A 19,399-nucleotide genomic window follows, 5' to 3' on the forward strand; every position below is an offset into this window, starting at 1 on the left:
AGCCAGGTCGGGGATATAAAGGAAATCAGCGTGTGGAAGGGGAGCATCTTGTAAGAAGGCTATCTTAGAAGAAAGCTGTGCCGAGAGCCCATCCTCCTCCCCCAGGAAGGGGAAGTGGGTGGCTTGTCTCCTCGGAAGGTTTATCTGGAACCCCTCTGCTGGGGGCTTGGCGGACTGGGGTCCGTCTCCCACCAGGTAAAGATAGGACAGATTGAGTGCTTTGCAGGAGAGGTTGGGGAGTGCCACTGCAGTGGGATTGGCCAAGCTCCTAGAGACGGTCAGGGCAGGGGATGGTGGGGGACCGGGCAAGTGCAGCGGGGGGTCCTCTCGGGGCCTGTCCAGTGGGGCTGCCTGTGTGTGGGGAGGAGCCTGGCAGCAGGAAGCTGGAGGTGAGCGTCTGATTGCTAAGCCTGCCCAGGCGACCACAATAGACACGCACCCGGGGACCCCCTGCAAAGACAAAGAATGCACCCTAAGAAAGAGCCAGTGTCACATACCTGCCAGAGCCAGACTAAGCAGGTGCCAGCTTAGGGGAGACCTTTCCCAGCCCTCAGCCTTTGCTCCCCTTCACCTCCCTGGGGCCCTGAAACTGGCCAGAAACTCAGACAGGAAGAGGAGAGGCCGACAAATAGAGAACAACTGTGTCCCTTTCCCGCCACAGGCCTCCAGGCTGAAGTAGGCCCAATGGAGCCAAGGAAGGGAGAAATGGTAACGCGAAACCAAGTCCGGAGATTTGATTCTTATCTTGGACTCGGCATTCCAATTGCTGAGTTGAAACGGTTTGAATCTTGGAGTCACCATGGGGTGTAAAAGACCATCTGTCTTTATAGAGGGAAGCGTCAGAGGGCCTGCCTGCAGAATTTTCTTCCGGTGGCAGCAGAAAGCTTCCTTCACTGAACAATTTTAAAAGGGCAGTGGGAGAAAAAGAAATGGTTCTGATCACAAGCTGTGCTTGTTCAGTGTAATGTAGATAAGGTGTGTTTTGTTTGGCAGGGGCGTTAGGTGTGTTTTTGCAGTAGTTGCCACAAGCCAGGGCCTGCCAGGAGAAGGTCCCTGCACTGGGGATAATTTGGGGGTTAACCAAGGAGACCAGGCTGCAGTTCACCGGGTTCAATGCAGCTCTTGGTGCCTGTGGCCCACAGGCCCTTGTCCCTAGGGAGTCACTAACCCTTCCCTGGGAGATCTCCTCAGATTGTCACAGCCAGTTGGAGCTGTTTCCAGTGGCTGCCCCACCCCAAGAAGGAATGGAATCACCACTAGTACAATTGAAATCCAGTATCTGCTCAGATGAAGGATTTCAGCTCCAGACGAGCAGGGCAGGACCATCCTCTGGGCAAGGACACTGGGGTTCACAGCAAAAACAAAAATAAAGCTAAGGAGGAAAAGAAAAACTTGGTGGTCCCAGGGGTTTCTAACCATGACCTCCGTAGTGTCATCGAAGCCTGTCTTTGTCTGTGAGATGAACACTAAGTACTGCCATTTAAACTATTCTGGGCAACTGTGTCTATTTTCATGATGGTCTGCATCTTTCTTCACGAAAATCACAGAATGTTAGAGCAGCTGAGTGAGCCTTAGTGATTCTCCACAGCTGCAGTTCTGGAAAAGCCTTGCGTTCACAGACTGCTGAGAATCTGGTGGGTTCTATGGACCCACTGCCCAGAAAAAAGTGTGCCTGGGCCTCAACTCCCTTCCCATATACTTCCCAGGGACGGACATGCGCTCGGCCACCATTCTTGACCCCCTTGGTCCTTGCTGGTAGAGCCCACTTCCCTCTAAACAGGCTGAAAATACCAGATATTCCGTGTCTAACCTCCCTTATAGCTGTGTCCCAACCCTTGCCAATGAGACTGGTCTACTAGGAGCAACGGAGAAAAGTCTGTCTTTCTGGTAAAAAGAGAAGGATGAGGGGGCAACCCTCTCCTTTGGATGTTGATGTTAGGAGCCCAGCTGCCATCCTGCAACCGTGAAGGGAAAGCCAAGAGAAATACAGAGCGGAATTACCCAGTCCTGCCACTGACCGCTTCTTGACAGAGATTACATATGTCCTTATGGTTGGAGCAGCTGTTAGTTGGGCTTTCCTTTTCTTGTCGCTGAAAGCAGCCGTTGACACAGAGGATTTCCTGATGACCATCCAGCATCTTCTAAGAGTTCACAGGCCCAGCTTAGGAAGCCATGAACTAGAGTCTGGTCTCATCATTCTAGCAATGTCTTCTCAGGTCCTCAACTTCCTCCAGTGACCAAGCATCAGCCCACAGAGAGGCAAAGGCAGGCCGGATCACAGATCTCCAAGCCACACTGGGCTGTCTCTTAATTTTCTGAGGGAATTTGTATGCAAGGCAGTCTTCGTATATGGGGGATGATGCGTAAGAAACATCGGGCTGGAAAATACAGGTTCTCAACCTGCTCGATTCCAACCTTTGTTGGGAACTTGGGACAGTCTCACCTCTCTGACACTGTTTCCACATCTGCTACTTCAGGCTACCTTGTCTTAAGGGACTGTATGTGAAATTGCCAAAGTAGGTTCTTGTTTGCATCTGTGGTTAATTTCTTCCTGATCAGTCCATCCACGGCATCAAAATGCAGCCCATCAACCAGAAGTGGTTCCAGAGATGAACCAGGAAGCTAAGGCTTTCTTCTTTCATTTGGACCAAGAGAGCAGCCAGGGGTAAGTGTGCCCAGGGCAGGAGCTGGTGTCATCACCTGCTTCTCACCGTCCTCCTGGCTTGTCCCCAGCACCTCGCAGGCTGGACTGCCTGCTGGCTCTACAGTTTGGGGTCTTGTTGGTTTTCAGAGAAACAAAATCCTTTAAAAATTATATTTCTGGAATGCCTGTAAAGCGCTAGGCAGACACACAGATCACAACAACTCAAAGCTTTGTTATTGGCTCCAAACCAAAGTTGCACACTGGCTTATTCAAATCTAAAAAGCCTAGCCTGGTCTCTGGGTGAGCACCACACGGCTAAAATTAGCCTGGCCATCTGCTGAGACAGCAGCTGGGCTATTCTGAGCCCCAGCAGGCCTGGCTGGAAGTGGGGCTGGGCCTGGGGGGAACACTGTTGGAGAGTCTGTCCCTTTACAGTTAAGGTGGGTGACGGGGAGGGACGGGAAGATGAAGCCACACTGAGGGGAGGCCAGTGTCACTGCGAGGTTTCACAGGAGATTGAAAACGTGGGCATAAGGTCACCTTTACAGTCTTGGGCTCTTCCTCCTGACTGTCCCACGGCTCCCAACGAGCACAGGATTTGTTTTCTTTGTCCTGGTCCCTGGTTTCTCATGTTTTACCTGGAGCTTCCTGTTTTGACTCATACCCCAGCAAAGGCATTCTCTAGGATTTCAGCAATAATGGCCAAGATTTACTGAGGGCATATCAAGGTCAGGAAGCACGCTAAATACTTTACAGGAATTAGCACACATTCTCAGAGCAACTCAGAGGTAGGTACCAAAAGATTGCAGGGATTCAGAATGGCTTGATTCATCTTTCTGCGGTGAAGAGAAAGAGCCCTGGTTGAAAGGGCTCAGATGACCCTGGGAATACAGGGGCTCTCTCCTTTGGGCCCTTCCCCAAAGCTGAGCCCAACATCGGTTCTCTAGAGGGGGCAACAGTATCCCTCAGAGTTCAGGATCCACTGAACTACGTGCGGGGTGGGGAGCTTGGGGTTACAAATGTAACCTATACTGACATTTATAGACACTTCATAAACAAGAGTCCAGTTTTATATTTATAGCCATTCTAACCCAACATCTCAAATCCTGGACTCAGGCCAGTTAGGCCAGTTGTCTCCAGCCCCCTATCCGGTTGCTTCAACCATTTCTATACTTGGCCATAAAGCCACAGTTGTTACCTGTAGCTTCCTTCTTCAACTGTCCATTGCCTATTTCTTCTGCCCTCAGCCAGAACTGTAGCTGATCAGTTTTTGACCTGGTGAAGTGCCCAAACCTTCGTTCCTGCGGGTCTGAGTCCTCAAAAGCCCTGCCACTGTCATGAGCTGCTGACTTCCACTGACCAGCCCCCATGGACGCGGTGATGCTGAAAAGCACCTGGGTTGCAGACACCGTCCTCCCGCCTCTACGGTCCAGCATCCCGATTTCCCACTTGGTAATCAGTCACTCCAGCCAGTAGAGGAACCCCTTTCTCTGCTTGTGGGGATGGTGGCCTTTCAGGAGCCCCAAACAGCCAGGTGGCGGCCTTATCTTCCAATTCATTGGAACCACTGTTGTGGCCCCCAGGGAAGCATGTCTCCCTCAGGACCTTGGACTTCCAAACCAGCAGAGCTCCAGGGGAAGTCATATGTGCCAAGAGCCAGGAGCTACTCCCACGCCACCCCTTGCTTCCCAGACCATAGACTGGTCTCTGATCTTAAGCATATACTGGGATTGGGATTGACACATACACATGACTATATAGAAAATAGATAACGAAGGACCTACTGTATAGCACAGGGAACTCTACTCAATATTCTGTAATGGCCTATATGGGAAAAGAATCTAAAAAGAGTGGATATATGTATAACAGATTCACTGCACTGTACACGTGAAAACTAATACAGTGTTGTAAGTCAACTCTACCCCAATAAAAATTATAAAGAAGAAAAAAAGCATATTCTGGGGCCTAGAAGCTCGAGCCCCATCCCCTCAGGGTGCTGCCTCACAGCCGAAACGTCAGAAGCCATTCCGCCTTCAGTCAGGCCGCTTCCGAGGGACGGCGACTGTGGCAAAACACGGGGACTCACGGGCACGAGGCCACTGCTGCACGCACCACCTGTGCTGGGATGAGCCCCTCGCCCAGAAGCAAGGCTGTGCACACAGCATGGTGGTGGAGCGGGGCTAAAGTCCGGGTGTCCCCATCGCCAGCACCGCCCACCAGTCGGCAACCTCATACCTGAGGAAAACGTTTGCAGGCCCTGTTTTCTTTTTACTTTTCAAAACGAGTCTCCCCAAATCTACCGGCTTATAACCTAGATCCTGGCTTGGCTCTGCTCTCTTAAGCCAGAGAAACGGGCAAACTGAGGCTGCTGTCCCATCTTCCAGGCAGAGGTTCAAAAATGGCTATTAACCCCCAGTAAGTCACAATATAAAAGGCCTTGTCTGAAGTGGTAGAAACACTATTCCTTAAAAAAAACAACTCCCGATCTTTGGGGAGTTGAAACACAGAATTGAAGGGGAAGGGAAGTGAGGCCCCTTTGGAAATGTGAAATCCTTAAAGTAGCCGGGTGACAAGGAGCCCAACAGGTTGGAGATAACCGCTCCTGATATTCAGATCTCCGTGGAGAGAAGACACGAGGTGCCTGGAGCACCTTACACGAGGTCTAAGGGCTTTCAGCGTGAACACTGAACACACGGAGCACACGCTCTGCACACGCCACGGGCTTCACTCAGGGGACTCCCTAAAAGCACAGTGCTTTGGGGTTCACCCCAGAGCAAAGTTCCAGTCATGCCACTACAGCAGCTTCACAGGAGTCCTCCGGGCTGTCGGAGGAACTGTTCTCAGTCTCCAAGAGAGAGCGGCAAGAGAGAAGAGCCAATGCCAAACCCACTGGCTAACACATCGGATCAGTGGAGGGGTGCTTCTGCTCAGAAAGTTTATAAACCTCGGGCGTGCACTACACGGTGTGGAACGGTGTGGACTGAAACGTGAGCCACGTGCTGCCTTGGGCAGACGCGGCTGTCGTGCAAGGGCATTTCCAAGCCAAGGCAGGAGGGCTGGCAGCTCCCAGGAGAGGCCAATGGCAGTACCTCGTCTGACCGGGCACCCTGTGCTTCTGTATGATTTAGATTTTAAACTAACTGCGCACATTTTCGCTGCTACCCGGAATTTTTACAAAGTGAAGAAAGAAAACCAAAATATGAATACTGAATCATAACATGGCAGGTTCCCTCTTTTACAAGAAAAATACGGCATCAGAGATGTGAATCTCTCTTTAAGAAAGAAATCAGTTTTGATTACAGAGAACCTATTAAGCAATCACTCCAACCTAAAAATACTGTCTAATCAGGTGGGGGTAATTGCCTTTCTCTGTGCTGATAAAAAAGGCGAAGAATACAGAATATTCAGGATCTATGGAGCCTGAGAGAATTACTGAATGGCTGGCTGATCGGGAGAGGGGCCCTCAGGTCAATGGTGCTAAGGATTTTCATCAAAATTTAAGGACACTGAAAAAACACAGAGACTGTTATCAAGTTGATTTGTCCGTATCTGAAATCTGACACCCTAACTTGGGTTTGTGTGGCCCTCAAAGTTTGCTGACTGCAGAAAGTCACAAACATGCCTATGACGGGACACAGCCACAGTTCATAAACTGCACCTGCCATTATAATCACTAAAATGTAGCTCAGCTCAGAGAAAATGTGTTTTTCTTCTTTCCTGTCTAGAATGATGTCTGTCTTTTGTTTCTCTGACCAAAGATTCCGGTGCAACTTTGGGTTTGAGACAACAGCTCATTCTGCTGCCTTCTCTTGCCTGTGACTCTACCTTCTGGCCCACACTTCCTGTTCTCCTCTGTAAAAGGTCAAAAGTGTCATAAGATACCATCCTGGCTTTCAGGGAACTTAAATGTAAATATTTAATAAGCACCACACTCAAATATACAGTAGTAGTATGAGGCAATATAGTATATGTAAAATAGTATCCCACAGAATAGAACAACATGCTGATATGTGTTTTATCACCACTAAGTATCTGATAAACTGAAGAAAAAGAAGAATGCCCTCCTATGCTTGGTCTTCTGTCACTCAGACAGGGCATTCCTACTGGGCACTGCCATTTGTTGCCTGGCACATTCTGTGGTTTCATAGATACGGGTACAAACAATCCCCCTACAGTCTTTGTGGACCTTGCACTGTGAAGATGAAAAGATCTGCACTCAGAATGAGACCAGACACACAATACACAAGTACAGAAGCCATTTCAATTTTAATTCAGAATTACTATTAGCCCTTTGGTATTTTGGTGATATAGTTTTAAGTTAGAAGACAAAATTGTTGAGAGGGAAGTTGAGAATTTCAAATGCAACTTAAAATTACTACACTACATATTCTGAGAGCTGCCACGTTCCAGCGTCTCTAGAAAAGGAAAGCACTTTTCGTTTCTAAGTATGAGAAATTGTTCATGTTCCTCCCTTTGGTCTCCTCACACTCCTCACCAAACACCACCAACAAAAAGCTAAAAGGATGACAACAAATGCAAAATAAAAAAGGAAATTTAAATAGTATGAAATTAGTTTTTATTTTAACCTCAAAATAAATGCTTAACATTTTTCCAAAACTAAAGATGAACACTTAGAAATAAGGGTGGAAGATTATTTTTTCCTTCCCTGGGGAAACCAGTAAGGCAGACGTTCTAACGTGGCTTGCAAGGTTCTTTCATTGGACTAGTCTAGACACACAGAAAAACCCTCCCCAACTTTTCCTCTATTGTTAGGTGTACCTACCAGGGTTATGGCTGGCAGGAGAAAAACCCAAAGCAACCCCCCGCCCCGCGCCCCACCCCCCCCAGCAACACAAACAAGGGATTTGAAAAGTTGGGAGAATCATTTAACATGTGACCTAGTGTCGTATAAAATCCCTTCTAAGGAGGTTTAGTGAAGGTACTATCCCTCGGCAACTCAGCTGAAGTTTCTGCCTGGTCAGTCGGTGCAAAGCACGTCAGGCGAATTCACACCGCAGTCTCTGGGCTGCCACGCCTCACAGCTCACCACAGGGATGTCTTAAAGTTGAACTTCAGCTTCAGCAGATACTTCAGACTGACCTGAGCAATATCATAGACAATGTACCTGGAGGGGAAGCACGTCAAGGTACAAACGGTTCCACGCGGAGAGTGCGCTTGCTGGCCCTAAGCCGGCCTACTGGCCACACCCTGCAAACCCTCACGGGGTGGCGGCGGCGGTTGGGGGGGGGGGTGGTCAGGTCTCTCACCCCGACCAGGGAGACCACTGAGAGGAAGTCTTCACCATGAGACACACCACAGGATAGTCTCTAGCCAGCCCACCCCAGGTTAACTGGCTGCGTTATCAGTGACTCCACAGCCCCAGAACATTCCTTTGGGCTCACACAGCACACTCGCAAAAGGATACTCGTTATACAGTAGACAGGTGTCGTTAACACCAGATGAAATCCCGGACCCAAGAGGAACCTCTACACCGTCCATAGTAATACTAGCTGAAGGGTCAGGGGTAGTTTTGCCTAAACCTGCAAAACAGAAGGCAGAAGTGATATGATTTGTGGCAACAGATGTTGAAAATGCTCCAGTGAGATGAGATCTATGTGTTCATGTAAAAGACACACAAATCCCATCCCGTACTGCATCATCCTTCTTCCAGACATAAAGCTGTAGGTACGTTATCAAGTTCCAGGGTAGCAGCCTTAACTGATTTTCATAAGCATAGTAGTGCCCCTGCCCCTCTTTCTGTTGAGCAGAATTCCAAAGCCCTCGCTTCAGCTAGGCAGTAGGAGGTCCTAATCATCACAGGCTACGAGCTGCATCAATTCAAGAAGCTCCAGGTACCACTATGCCACCAGAGGTCCCTCAGTGCTGAAGCTAACAGTCAGGTTAAAACCCAGAGCCAGTGCCCCTGGTTACTGGAGCTCCAAACAGGACCCTTCCATGGCATTTGCGATACTAGTGGCAGCCACAGTCTTTTTTTTTTTTTTTTTAAGGAACCTGTAATAGCTAGCCACAGGAACTGTGGCTTTGGAGGAAAGAAAGCCCCCTCCCTGCGCCATCCAGGGTGCCTGGGGCTGCAGCAGCAAGCTTCTGAAACACATTACCTTTGACACTGTGCCTGCCCTTGGGTAACTTGCTGATATGCGAAGCGTGCTTCAGTTCATACCTATTTAAGAGAAGACAGGTTCAGAAGAGCCCCCAAGGTCACTGGGCTCTCAGACCAACAGTATGACTAGCCGAGCAAGGCCACGGGAGCTGCTGAGATAAACACTCAGAGAACCCAGTCCGCCTTCCTTGCTAGGAACTCCCTCCTTCTCTGGTTCTAGAAACTGACGGCGCAGCCCCTTTTGAATGGTTTATGCCCATGATCACGGCCATGGGGCCGCTTTCAGGAAAGGGCCTGTTTAGAGCTGTGGTGTGGCTGGCCGTTCTGGAGGTTTCTGTCCAGCTCATGAACCTGGGACCCCTCCTGGTCTGTTCCATAACCCCACTCTCTTTGGGTTATGGTTGATAGGACCAAGGTGGACAATCAATCCAAGCTGGGCCAATCAGACTTTCTCTGCAGGGAATCTGGAACTGGGATTGAGATGCCAGTTCAATCTGAGTTGGTCTCAGACAGAAAATGTACACATCAGCAGGGGGACAGGGGCCGTGAGGTGGCCATCCTTTGTGCAAGTCAACCTCTCTGTTTCGCAGTCCACAGAAAGAATGGACACTGCCAGTTCCTGAGGCCTGGCTGCATTCCTGTCCTTGGGCTTGTGAGGTGTTCCTGTATCTTGTTTGCTTAACATGCACTGGCGTCTGATACCCACTGCCTAACTGGTGGGTCCTCTTAATCACGGTGGGGAATTTTCAGGATCAACCCCCAGCCAAGGGAAGCTCTCCTTCCTACAGCTCACCCCATCCACCCCCATCAAGTGCCACCAGCCCCAAAGCCAGGGTTACTCACATGTTTCCAAGGGCAACTTCTCCCAACAGGATTAAGCCTATTGGGTCTCCCTGGGATGTGTGGCAGTAGTTGGCACTCTTAGAGACCATGTCGGCGAAATAGATCCCCTTACCGAACATGTAGCCCGTCTGGAGGGATGGAAAAGGGACAGCTGAAAACCTTCTCAGGGGAAGTTAGCAGCACCACCTACTGACTGCGTGTCCCCACTTCCCACAGCGCCCCCGGCAGGCGGTAGAGGCCCATGCTCAGGAGCAGGCTGTTCAGACCCCAGCTCTGCCGGGTACCCAGGGGCTGGGAGAAGTTACCTAATCTCTCTGGACCCCACTTCCTTCTCTGAACTGGGGAAAAGCACCCCAGGGGGCTGCTGTGAAAATTAAATGAGTTAATAACAGCTTCTTAGACCAGGGCCTGGCACATGTGAACACCCAGTAAACATGGCTATTATATTTATTCCTTTTTGTAAGTGAAAAACGAGGTTCAGAGAGGTTAGGGTGTTTGCTACCTACCACACAGCACTCATGAGTCCGGTCATTAAGCCTCTTTGCTCCCCTCTTTTTACAAGTACAAAACGAGGGGCTTGGAAGACGAGGGGCTTGGAAGACTATTCTTAAGTCCCTGCCTGGTGGGTCACGTCTATAACCCAGCAGGTGACACAGCAATCGCTCAGGTCTGGGTCAGGCTCTACTCATTTATCAGCACATTTCACCGAGGCATATGCTGAAGCTCAAGGAGGTCCCCCGCCGGGAGGTGGCAGAGGCAGGTCTGAACTCAGCCTGGCCTGCGGCCAAAGTCTGCTCTCTGTCAGTCAACACACCCAATTAGCATTCAAAGCAGGGCCTGGACACTTTACTTCTTTTGTTCCAGAAACTGTGCTTGATACGTGCGCAGCTATGCTCTTGATAGTGAGGGTCAGGAGAGGGACATCTGGCAACATTCACCTTATCAACCATGGCTACACCTACATCTTTAAACAAGGCCCCTTATTCACCGGGGCATGTGCACTTCTCACGCAAGTACCCACAAAGCTCTGGTGGAGACAGCAGCAGAAACAGGCACTGCCCACCCCTCTCTCCCCACAGCTCCCGGGCCAGGCACGTACCACAGGTGCTTCAGGTGGGGCTATCCGGAGACCTTGGGACAGGATGCCAGCGAAGTTGGTGGTCCTGGACCCGTGCCACAGCAACCTTCGGTTATGCAGCTGCTTAAACGGCTTGTAACGCTGGCTCTCTCCTTCACGCTCTATCTTAAAGATCTGGTCGGAGTATTGAATAAAGGAGAGAGGCCAGGAGGAGCCACTTGTCACTCTGGTTAACTGAAAGATCTGACTAGACACAGGAGAACCGACCAGCTGTCCCCAGAGCTGGAACACGTTAAGGCCTTTTGCAGTATGTAAGGTGCTTCAATCAGGCTGGGACGGAGCAACGCTGCTAGTCAAGGTCCCATTTAGCAGAGACTAGCTATTAAAATTAATGCTACGTGTAGATGCACACTTGAGGCTCTTTTGGATCTCTGATAACAGTTCTGATTGCAAAACTAGGCTTTGGGGTAGGAAATGTCTTTTAAAAACAGAATAAAAAGCCAACCCCAAACCATAGGACTATGAACTTTTGTGTTCTACAAACAACTGAGTCACTTCCTCTGGTGATTTAAAGCAAAGTTAACTGCTCCTTTCTATCCAGGCCCAGGTTGGAGGAATGAGCAGGGAAGAGCTGGCAGGACACAAAGGGGGCGGAGGGAGGAGGGAGCCTTACATCGACGACTTCCAAGTCATATGCGTTGTGTGTGGTCGCGTGAGTGTTCTTAACATACTTCCTAATGATCTCAGCCTCTTCAGAATCTTTGTCCACCACCTAGAAGAAAGGCGTCTGGAAATTAGAGCAAGGGAGACCCCAAGAGAGCCGCACAGAGGCAGGAGGAGCAATCACAGGCTCAGCTGATGCACAGGTAATAAACGGCCCACGTGGAGCCCGGGCGGGACAGAGCCAGCAGAGCCAGCCTGTGTTCCGAGCCCTACCACGCTTGCTCCGGGGCAGGCGCCAGGCCAGTGCCCCCACTTCCCCAGGCATCGGCTTCTGCATCACCTATTTGGATGAGCCCAGTGTTCCTTCCGCCTTAAAACCCTGTGCTTTGGGATATCAGGAAAGCTAGAAACACGGGGCTCACTGTCTGGGAACAGGGAACCTCTAGAACAAGTTGCTGGCTCCCAGGTAACGGTCCAGCTCACCATGAGTTAAAACACCGGGGCCAGGAGACACCCTGCAGTCAAGACTTGCAATGAAGAGCAGCAGGGACCCGACAGACTACAGGGCTTTTGATGATGGGGATGAATGCTCCATCTCTTCTGAATCCTCAGGGCCATGCACATCATGGCTCAGAGCAAACACCCACCAAATAACCATCAAATAATGCAATCTCTGCCTAAATAAATGAGTGTGTTATGGGAAATACTACGTGTGTTCTCTTACATTTTCATATTCTTATCCAAAGTTAAGAGAATTCAGGAATTCTGGTCTTCCTCATTGCCTCTTAATTAAACGGCTTCAGAATCATAAATGGAGAGAATAACAATCCCTTCATGAGGAACCAGGCCATTTGGTGTCCTACCCTGCACACACCCACAGACTGATACTTTGTCCTAAGCACGAAGCAAAGACTCTTCTAGTGACGTAAACACACAACACCAGGCTCAACAGATCCTAGTGCACTTGAACCTCCTAACACTGCAGGGAAGGACACAGGGGCTGAGGAAGTGAGAGGCACACGGGAGATGTGAGACTAGGCTCAAGGCCAGGGTAAGCTCGGAGCTGAGGCAAAAATTTCTCCACCGGGTGGCCTAGGCAGGGTGATTGCTGCCCAAGCCTCCAGCACACCCAAGTTCAAGGACTATGTGCACCAACAGAGCCACTTCGACTCCAGACGACATGAACCCAGGCACCATAGTTTTATTACAGCTGCCATCAGGCGCTTCTACGTCTGAAGTAGGATACCAGTAACAGACCTTGCAGAGTTCACACCTCAACAACCTCCAAAAACAGAGACCCTCTCTAGATTAAGGGGAAAAACAAAACTTTAAGGCCCCACAAAAACAGGTCTTTACACTAAGTTGAGGCCTTGACTTGGAAGCCTGCCTCGCAAACAAGGTGCTTCTTTACAGGTGAAATGCTCTGAGGTTCTCAGAGTACCACAAGCAGCAACACCTGGGAACCTGTTAGGACGGTCAATCCTCGGACCCCAGCCATCTGTTTCAACAAGCTCTCCAGGAGATCCTGACGCACATTCAAGTTTGGGGACCACTGCTCTTGGGACGAAGGGTTTGGATGCTTCAGAAAGGGCAGGCCCTGTTACCATAATGTCAGTTTTGAGCTTCTCATAGTTGACATCGATGGGGTCCTTGCTGCTGTCATCAGAACCACCCCTGAGCAGACTGTAGGCCACCTCGATGTCCAGCAGGTTGTCCAGCATTTCCACCTTGGCCTGGAGGAACACAAGAAAAACCCTGAGCTAAGGACCAAGGTGAGGGAGAAAGACTCACCCAGGTAACGTCCAACACAGACAGTGAAGAGGTGCCTCCTAGCTGCTCAGGGGCAGCCCGTCATCCGTTCACAGTGAACACTCCTAAGGATTTCTGGAACGCTAAGGAGGCTGGCTCCCTGGGGGAGAAGAGGCAGAAGCCACACGGTGATGGTAAGAACGGTCTTTCCTCTTGCACGCACTGGTTGACAGGTGGGGACTGATCACCGGCTCCCTTATGAAGCAGGCAGGGGAGGCAGGGAGGAAGACGCGCCCCCTCTCATAAGGCTCCTTTCCCCCAGATTGACGTGGTCCAGCAAGGGCAGGAAAAGCCAACCGTTCTACCCTTGGGCGGGCTCCCAGTACGGGTAGAAACCCCACTTCAAAACGAGGGCCCAGTGGTGGGCCTCCGGCACTGGCCGCTGCCTTCAGGAATCAGGACACGGAGGGGCAGTGGCACGCGAGCGACACCCAGCCCTGCGGAGCCCGGGGCCCGGGGCCCCTGCTGAGCGTCGGTGCTACCTGCACGCTGTCTGGGCTGCTCAGGAGCGGAGGCTTCTTCATCCCGAAGTCGTGGGGGATCAGCGTGTAGAAGCGATTGGAGAGATCCAGGATCTGGGAGTCGCTGCTGCCCTGGGACACTGCCTTCAGGAGAGGGGACAGAGGGAACAGACTGAAGCAGCACTGAGTCCCCAGCACCTGGCTGGGCTTTCTCCTCTGGAAGCTGGGTGCTGCAGCCGAGTCCCGAGGCAGCCTGCGGTGCGCACGGGCCAGGAAACCTCCTCCCTGGGGTGCCACCCAACTGGGCGGTGGCAGGATCTCGTCCTCAAACTGTGCGGCTTGGCACACACAGGGCTTCTCGTACACAACTTCACTTGTACAGAGAGCTGTGTAGTTATAGACACACACCGCTCCGCAAAACGTCACCTGCGGCATCTAGGTGGTGGGCTCACGGCTTTCAACTTTTTGTACGTTTGTAAACATTTCGTAATAAAATGCTGAAAGGGAGAAAAAACCCCACTGCTATCAAATTCAGCCAGGCCCCTTTGGCCACTGACCTTCATCTGTAAGGTGGGGAATTCGTCTTTGGTGCCCCCGGAGGGCCAGGGCCAGGCACAGAAAGGCGAGCCCCTCCCTGTGCTGCAATGCCAGTCAGTGCTCTATGCAGAAGGTGCTCAGCAAGTGCACAAAGCGCTGGAGGAGCTGCACCAGTCACTGCATACTTGGCAGGCACCCTAGGGGCCCACAGGACGGTAAAGGGGCAGCGACTCGGCACCCTGCAGGCACGAAGCTCCAAGCCTGCTTCTCACTGTGACACGGGCTTGTCCACACCATAAACCTCTGCCTGTGCTGCAGTCTGCTCTGTGCTATGGGCAAAGGACACCACCCCAGCCCCTCCACCTGAGCATTCTGGAACAGGAAAGAGCCTGGGCTGAGGAAAGCCTTTCAGGTCTCAGGCAGTGGGTAACGAGGAAAGGGGTCACTGCTCAGGACCGGCTGTAACCAGATTTAATTGCTACATTTCAGGGCCTCCTCTCCAGCACCAGCCAGAGCCCATCTCCCCGGTCCCACTTCAGCTTCCTGTGTGCTTTTCTTCTTTCACACGCCACTCCCAAATACAAGTGGAACCCTCCAGCACCTTCAGGGCAGAGGCTTAAATCAGGCTCCGGGGACTGGGGGACGTTGGAGATGCTCAGCAAATTGATGGTGAATGAACATAAATGAAAGAAAGACAACATTTAACTTCCTATTTGATGATTTCCTAGTAACTGCAAAGTAAACTCAGCTTCTCTTAAGGACACACAAAATAAAATCAGAACATTTTTATGAGGCAGGAGAATGAAATTCCTCATTAGGTGTATAGGGAGTTTACTGCATAGCTGATAACTGAAAACACCGCTAATTCATTAGTATTGCGACCATCTTTTTGCAAGTGGCAGGCACTTGTCATACTTGTTGAATTGAAAACATCTAAATCATCATGAATCAGTACGTCTATTTCAGGTAACCTTGAGTAAATGTACTGCTGCATGCTCTCCACCGCCCCCTGCCACGACAGGCCAGCCAGGAGACCCCCCCGGGCAGATGGAGGAGAGGTTGGACCCTCGCTTACCTGCTGGACCTCACTAAGGATGGAGTACGCAGCCTGGATCTGCCTTTTGCTCAGCTTCCCCAAGGGCATCTTCTGAAGGTCAATCTGAGGAGACAGGGGTATTTTTCCCTTTGAAAGCACTGTGCAGCGAGATGACGGGAGAGCCAGACCAAGCAGCAGCCCAGGCCTCCTGGGCCCTTACAGAAGCAGTCACAAGTCCTTCCGGTCCTCCCGGGGAGACCCGGTGACCCAGCTCCACAGGCTCTGCAGCCTCGCCCCCAGTGCAGGGGACAGGAGTCTGTGAGGGAAGATTCCGGCTCACTGCATTTACGGCAGGGATAAGCCAAGCAGGGCTCGCCCACCCCTGCACTCAGCCTGAAACAGCCCCACGCTTAGCCTGAAACAGCCCCACGCTTCTGGAAGAAGGTGACACAGCAGGACTCCCATCTAATTCCAAAGTGAGGACGAAGGTGCACCCTCCCTGGGGTCTCAGAGCCAAGGCCATTCCCACCCGGAAACTAAGAACCATAAAGCAGTGAAAATGATTTTTAAAAGGACACACTCCTGAACACACATGCTTATACCAAATCAACAGTGTGCCCTTCCAGTCAGTCACCCCACAGGTTAAACACCTGTCCCTACGACAGTGCTGCTCGCAATACCCTGGGAACCAGCATCCAGGGAGGCGGCAAGCGGGCTGCTGCGGCAGAAGCATGAACTCTGGGGGCCGAGGTCTGGTCGCCAGCTAGCGAGCGAGGCACCCGCTCCCTGTGGCAGTGACCTGCCCGAACGCTGGCTCGGCCCCTCTCCCGCCTCAGTGCCGCATGGGGCCCCTCACTCTGAAACCTGAGCCACTGTCTCCAGGATTGTTCCCAGTGGACCCTCTGAGCTCCCGGCCCCAGGACTGCACCTTGCCCATCTTGACATCTCCAGCACCTGCAGGGCCTGGAACAAAGACTGAGCTGGACAAGCACTTGAGAGATGAGACCACTATGCCGATTAAATGAAATAGGATGTGAAAGTGCTCACAGCCCATCAGGAACCAATCAGGGGCCAGTGGTGACAGCGTCCAATGACGACAAGCTATGGCACGTCAGCGTCTCTGTACCCTCCGTGCTGTCCATCCCCAGGGGAGAGCCGGTTTCTGGGAGGAGTTAAACAGTTGGCGCTCAGTCCGGGGAAGAAGGTGGATAACGTACTTTGAGCCAAGACCACAGTAAAATAAAAGAACAGAGTGACCTTAGCATGGACCGTGAGTTGGCTCGAAAGCAATTCTAAAGAAGGAACTCCGGAAGATGCTCTGACCAAGGGCAGTGTGACCAGAGGGAGAGCACATGCTCTGAGGGGAGCGATTTCCCTGAGCTGTCTCATTTTGGTGTTTATTTAAAAAAAGACCTGGTCTCTCTAACCGACACCCTCAACACACACACAAAGGCCGCAAGAACAGGAACAGGGCTCAGCCAACACAAGCTGCCTCCACTCCCGACTGTGGGCTGGGGGCAGGGGCTCCACAGCAGCTGCGTTTGGGGAGAAAGTGAAAAGTGGGAGAGATGCCCTGGGCTCAGGGCCCTGAGAGCCACAGCTGCAGCCAGCGGGAGCCTTCTAGAGATGCAGCCCGGACCCTGGATACAGCACACACCCTCCCAGCCTCGGCTGCGACTCTGCTCTGGGCTCAGGACTCACCTGCCTCACAGGGAGCGCTCAGTTCCCCTGGGTACCATGTTTACTCATCTACCTGGCCACCCAATCCCACGTACAGCCCATCAGCCTGGGAGTGGGCGCCCCACCCTCCACATTCTCAACACAGCCTGCCTTCCAGCAGCAGCCCCCTGGCCCTCTGCTTCCTGCTAATCAACTAGTTCCCTGTCTTGAGTGTAAAACAAGCTAAAAAAAAAAAAATGTCATTTTCACAGAAAGAGACTGGGTCTGATCACAGTTGAGAAATTCTATGAATCACAGATAAGCCACAGCACAGGAAGCCGGAAATGACACGTGGGACATTTCTTTTGAAACGTTAATGAGACGAAGATGCCTCCTGCCCTCCTCCCCGCCTCCCCGCACATCTCTCTGCCAGCATTCCTGGTGAGCCCACCCACAAGCTGTTCAAACTAGTCAGACCTCCCAGACAGAAGTCGGGTTGTTTATCTGTTTGAACAAGACGTCCGTACAAGCCCTGGCTATCTTCACACCCATTAGGGGTTTCCTAGGAGGTGACCCAACACTCTGTTTTCTAACAGCAGTGGAGCCTGAGCAGTCCTGCCAGGCTGAGCTCCAGACAGGGAGATACGGGCTGAGGAAGAGAGGCTGCCAGTGGTTTATACCACCCAGATTTGTCCCGCCCCCCTCCAAGGCTGCCTGGAGCCTCTGGGAAGGCCCTGGGAAGAAGCAGGGAGGGAGCAAGCGGCGAAGGGGCGTAATGCCCGAGGCCGATCTGCAATTCTTGCTCTCTCTGCTGGTCCCTGCTTGTTTTTCAGAGCAGCCTGAAGCTTCTGGGCTCGGTGGCTGGAGAAGAGGGGAGAGTCTGTTTGCCAGCCAGATACCAGCAGCGCCTGGATGACCTCTGTGGGAATTGCCCCTTGGGTCAGCACTCAAGAGCTCTGATGCCAGAGGCAGCAAGAACAAGGGGCCCTTCTGCACTCATTTCCCAGGGAAACAAACTGAAAACGCCTGGCCTTGGCCAGGGTCCCCGCCACTTTTCCTGGACAAAAACATTTCCATCACCCCCATCCCACCCAGCCCAATCTCTTCTTAAAAACAGCTGGTATGAATTTTATCTGATGAACCAAGTGCCAGAAGCTCTCTGCACTTCTGTCAGTGCTGGTTACAGCAGTTCTTTTACTGTAAGTGGGCCGTGTCTTGGACTTCCCATGACAGCTCCAGGTGGCCCGCTTGGTTGGGCCACAAAAGACCATGTCCACACTCCATCATGGCAACAAGGGGAAAAGTGCAAGTGGGTCTAGGGACCCAGGGGACAACACACCATCTATTTCACAGCAGGCCAACGATCTGCAAAAGAGCAAGCACCCCGGGCCTCAGAGCTCCTGCATGTCTCAGGCTGAAGACCAGCCACCAAACTCGTTGCCAACTCGGCACTCAAATCATCAACCCCAGCAAACGCTCACAAATAAAACGAAAGTGCAGTAACCTCATACTCCACCATGGCTTTCTTCATACTTTCCACATCAAAGATCATCTTAATGAGGTCCTGCACTGGCTTGGGGAGCTTGGACTTGGTGCCAGGGTTTACCGTCAACTTCTTTACTGCCTCTTCATCCTTTAGGGAAAAAGAAAATCAGGAAGGGACACAATTAAACAACCCAAGCAAAGTGGTGGTGGTGTTTGGCAGAGAAAGGACACAGGACGGAGTGCCACCAGCCAAAAAAAAAAGCTGTTAATCAAAAAGGTTTGGCATTAGTTGCCAGGAGAAGCATATATGAGTGTGTACAGGATCAGATACTTCCTGTGCACCCCTCCAAGTCCTCTTGGCTGCTCCAGATTCTTATTCTAGACGCCACTGAAGCATCCAGCTCTGTACAGGCAGACCCGCAGACACCCACACTCCCCTCATGCCCTCACCTCCTCCCTCACTGCCTCCCATGCCGGGGCTGCTGGTGCCCTGGGACTGGGAACCTGCCCGGGGCCCACTCATGCCCAACCTGGAAGTGCTGGGCAGCTATAAGGGTGATCTTGGACCCAGGGGACACTGGACTGATGGACAAATCTTGTCTCCTTTCTTCTCTTGCCCTGCCTCCCCCAAGACTGAATCCACACAGCCTTCTCTATAGTGCCAGAGGACCAAGCTAACAGTCCGACTTCCTGCCAGGCAGCTTGACAGTGTTAAAGCGCATCCTAGCATCAACCCTCCCAAGTCTGCACCTCTCACCCCTGTTCCCTGGGATTGCTCTTCCTAATATTCTACTAGCACAGGCCTTTACCCCTGCCATCTGGGGAATCCAGGCTGAGCCAAGACCCGGCTATACGGAAAACGCCTTAACCCTTCTCACTTTTGAACCCACAAGGGCAGGGACTATGACCATCACGGTGTCCCTAACAGCTAACGGTGTTTGGTATTTGTTTTGCATGAAGGTAACTGGCATTGGGCCTTGAGCTTGGAATCTGCTTGGCTTAACAAAGCTGCAGAGAGGAACCTGTGTGCTAGTGTTCAGGGCTGCTGCTGTCAGGGGCACAA

At 51.7% G+C, this 19,399-nt stretch overlaps 1 protein-coding gene across 1 annotated transcript in view; it reads right to left on the reverse strand.

Annotated features, from left to right (window-relative positions):
- Positions 1-7,203: 7,203 nt before the first annotated feature.
- The window catches only part of PARP1 (poly(ADP-ribose) polymerase 1), a 42,096-nt gene continuing 29,900 nt past the window's right edge, over positions 7,204-19,399 (reverse strand). The window contains exons 14-23 of the mRNA XM_082391197.1: positions 18,356-18,484; positions 15,232-15,315; positions 13,641-13,763; positions 12,954-13,082; positions 11,360-11,458; positions 10,708-10,860; positions 9,609-9,736; positions 8,764-8,825; positions 8,070-8,184; positions 7,204-7,769 (exon numbers count right to left, since the gene is read on the reverse strand). Coding sequence (XP_082247323.1) covers positions 7,688-7,769; positions 8,070-8,184; positions 8,764-8,825; positions 9,609-9,736; positions 10,708-10,860; positions 11,360-11,458; positions 12,954-13,082; positions 13,641-13,763; positions 15,232-15,315; positions 18,356-18,484 — 1,104 coding nt within the window. The 3' untranslated portion in view covers positions 7,204-7,687. The remainder of the gene's footprint in view (positions 7,770-8,069; positions 8,185-8,763; positions 8,826-9,608; positions 9,737-10,707; positions 10,861-11,359; positions 11,459-12,953; positions 13,083-13,640; positions 13,764-15,231; positions 15,316-18,355; positions 18,485-19,399) is intronic.

The sequence above is a fragment of the Balaenoptera borealis genome (genome assembly GCF_965194805.1).
Source record: "Balaenoptera borealis genome assembly, chromosome: 1".
In the NCBI taxonomy this organism is placed as follows: Eukaryota; Metazoa; Chordata; class Mammalia; order Artiodactyla; family Balaenopteridae; genus Balaenoptera; species Balaenoptera borealis.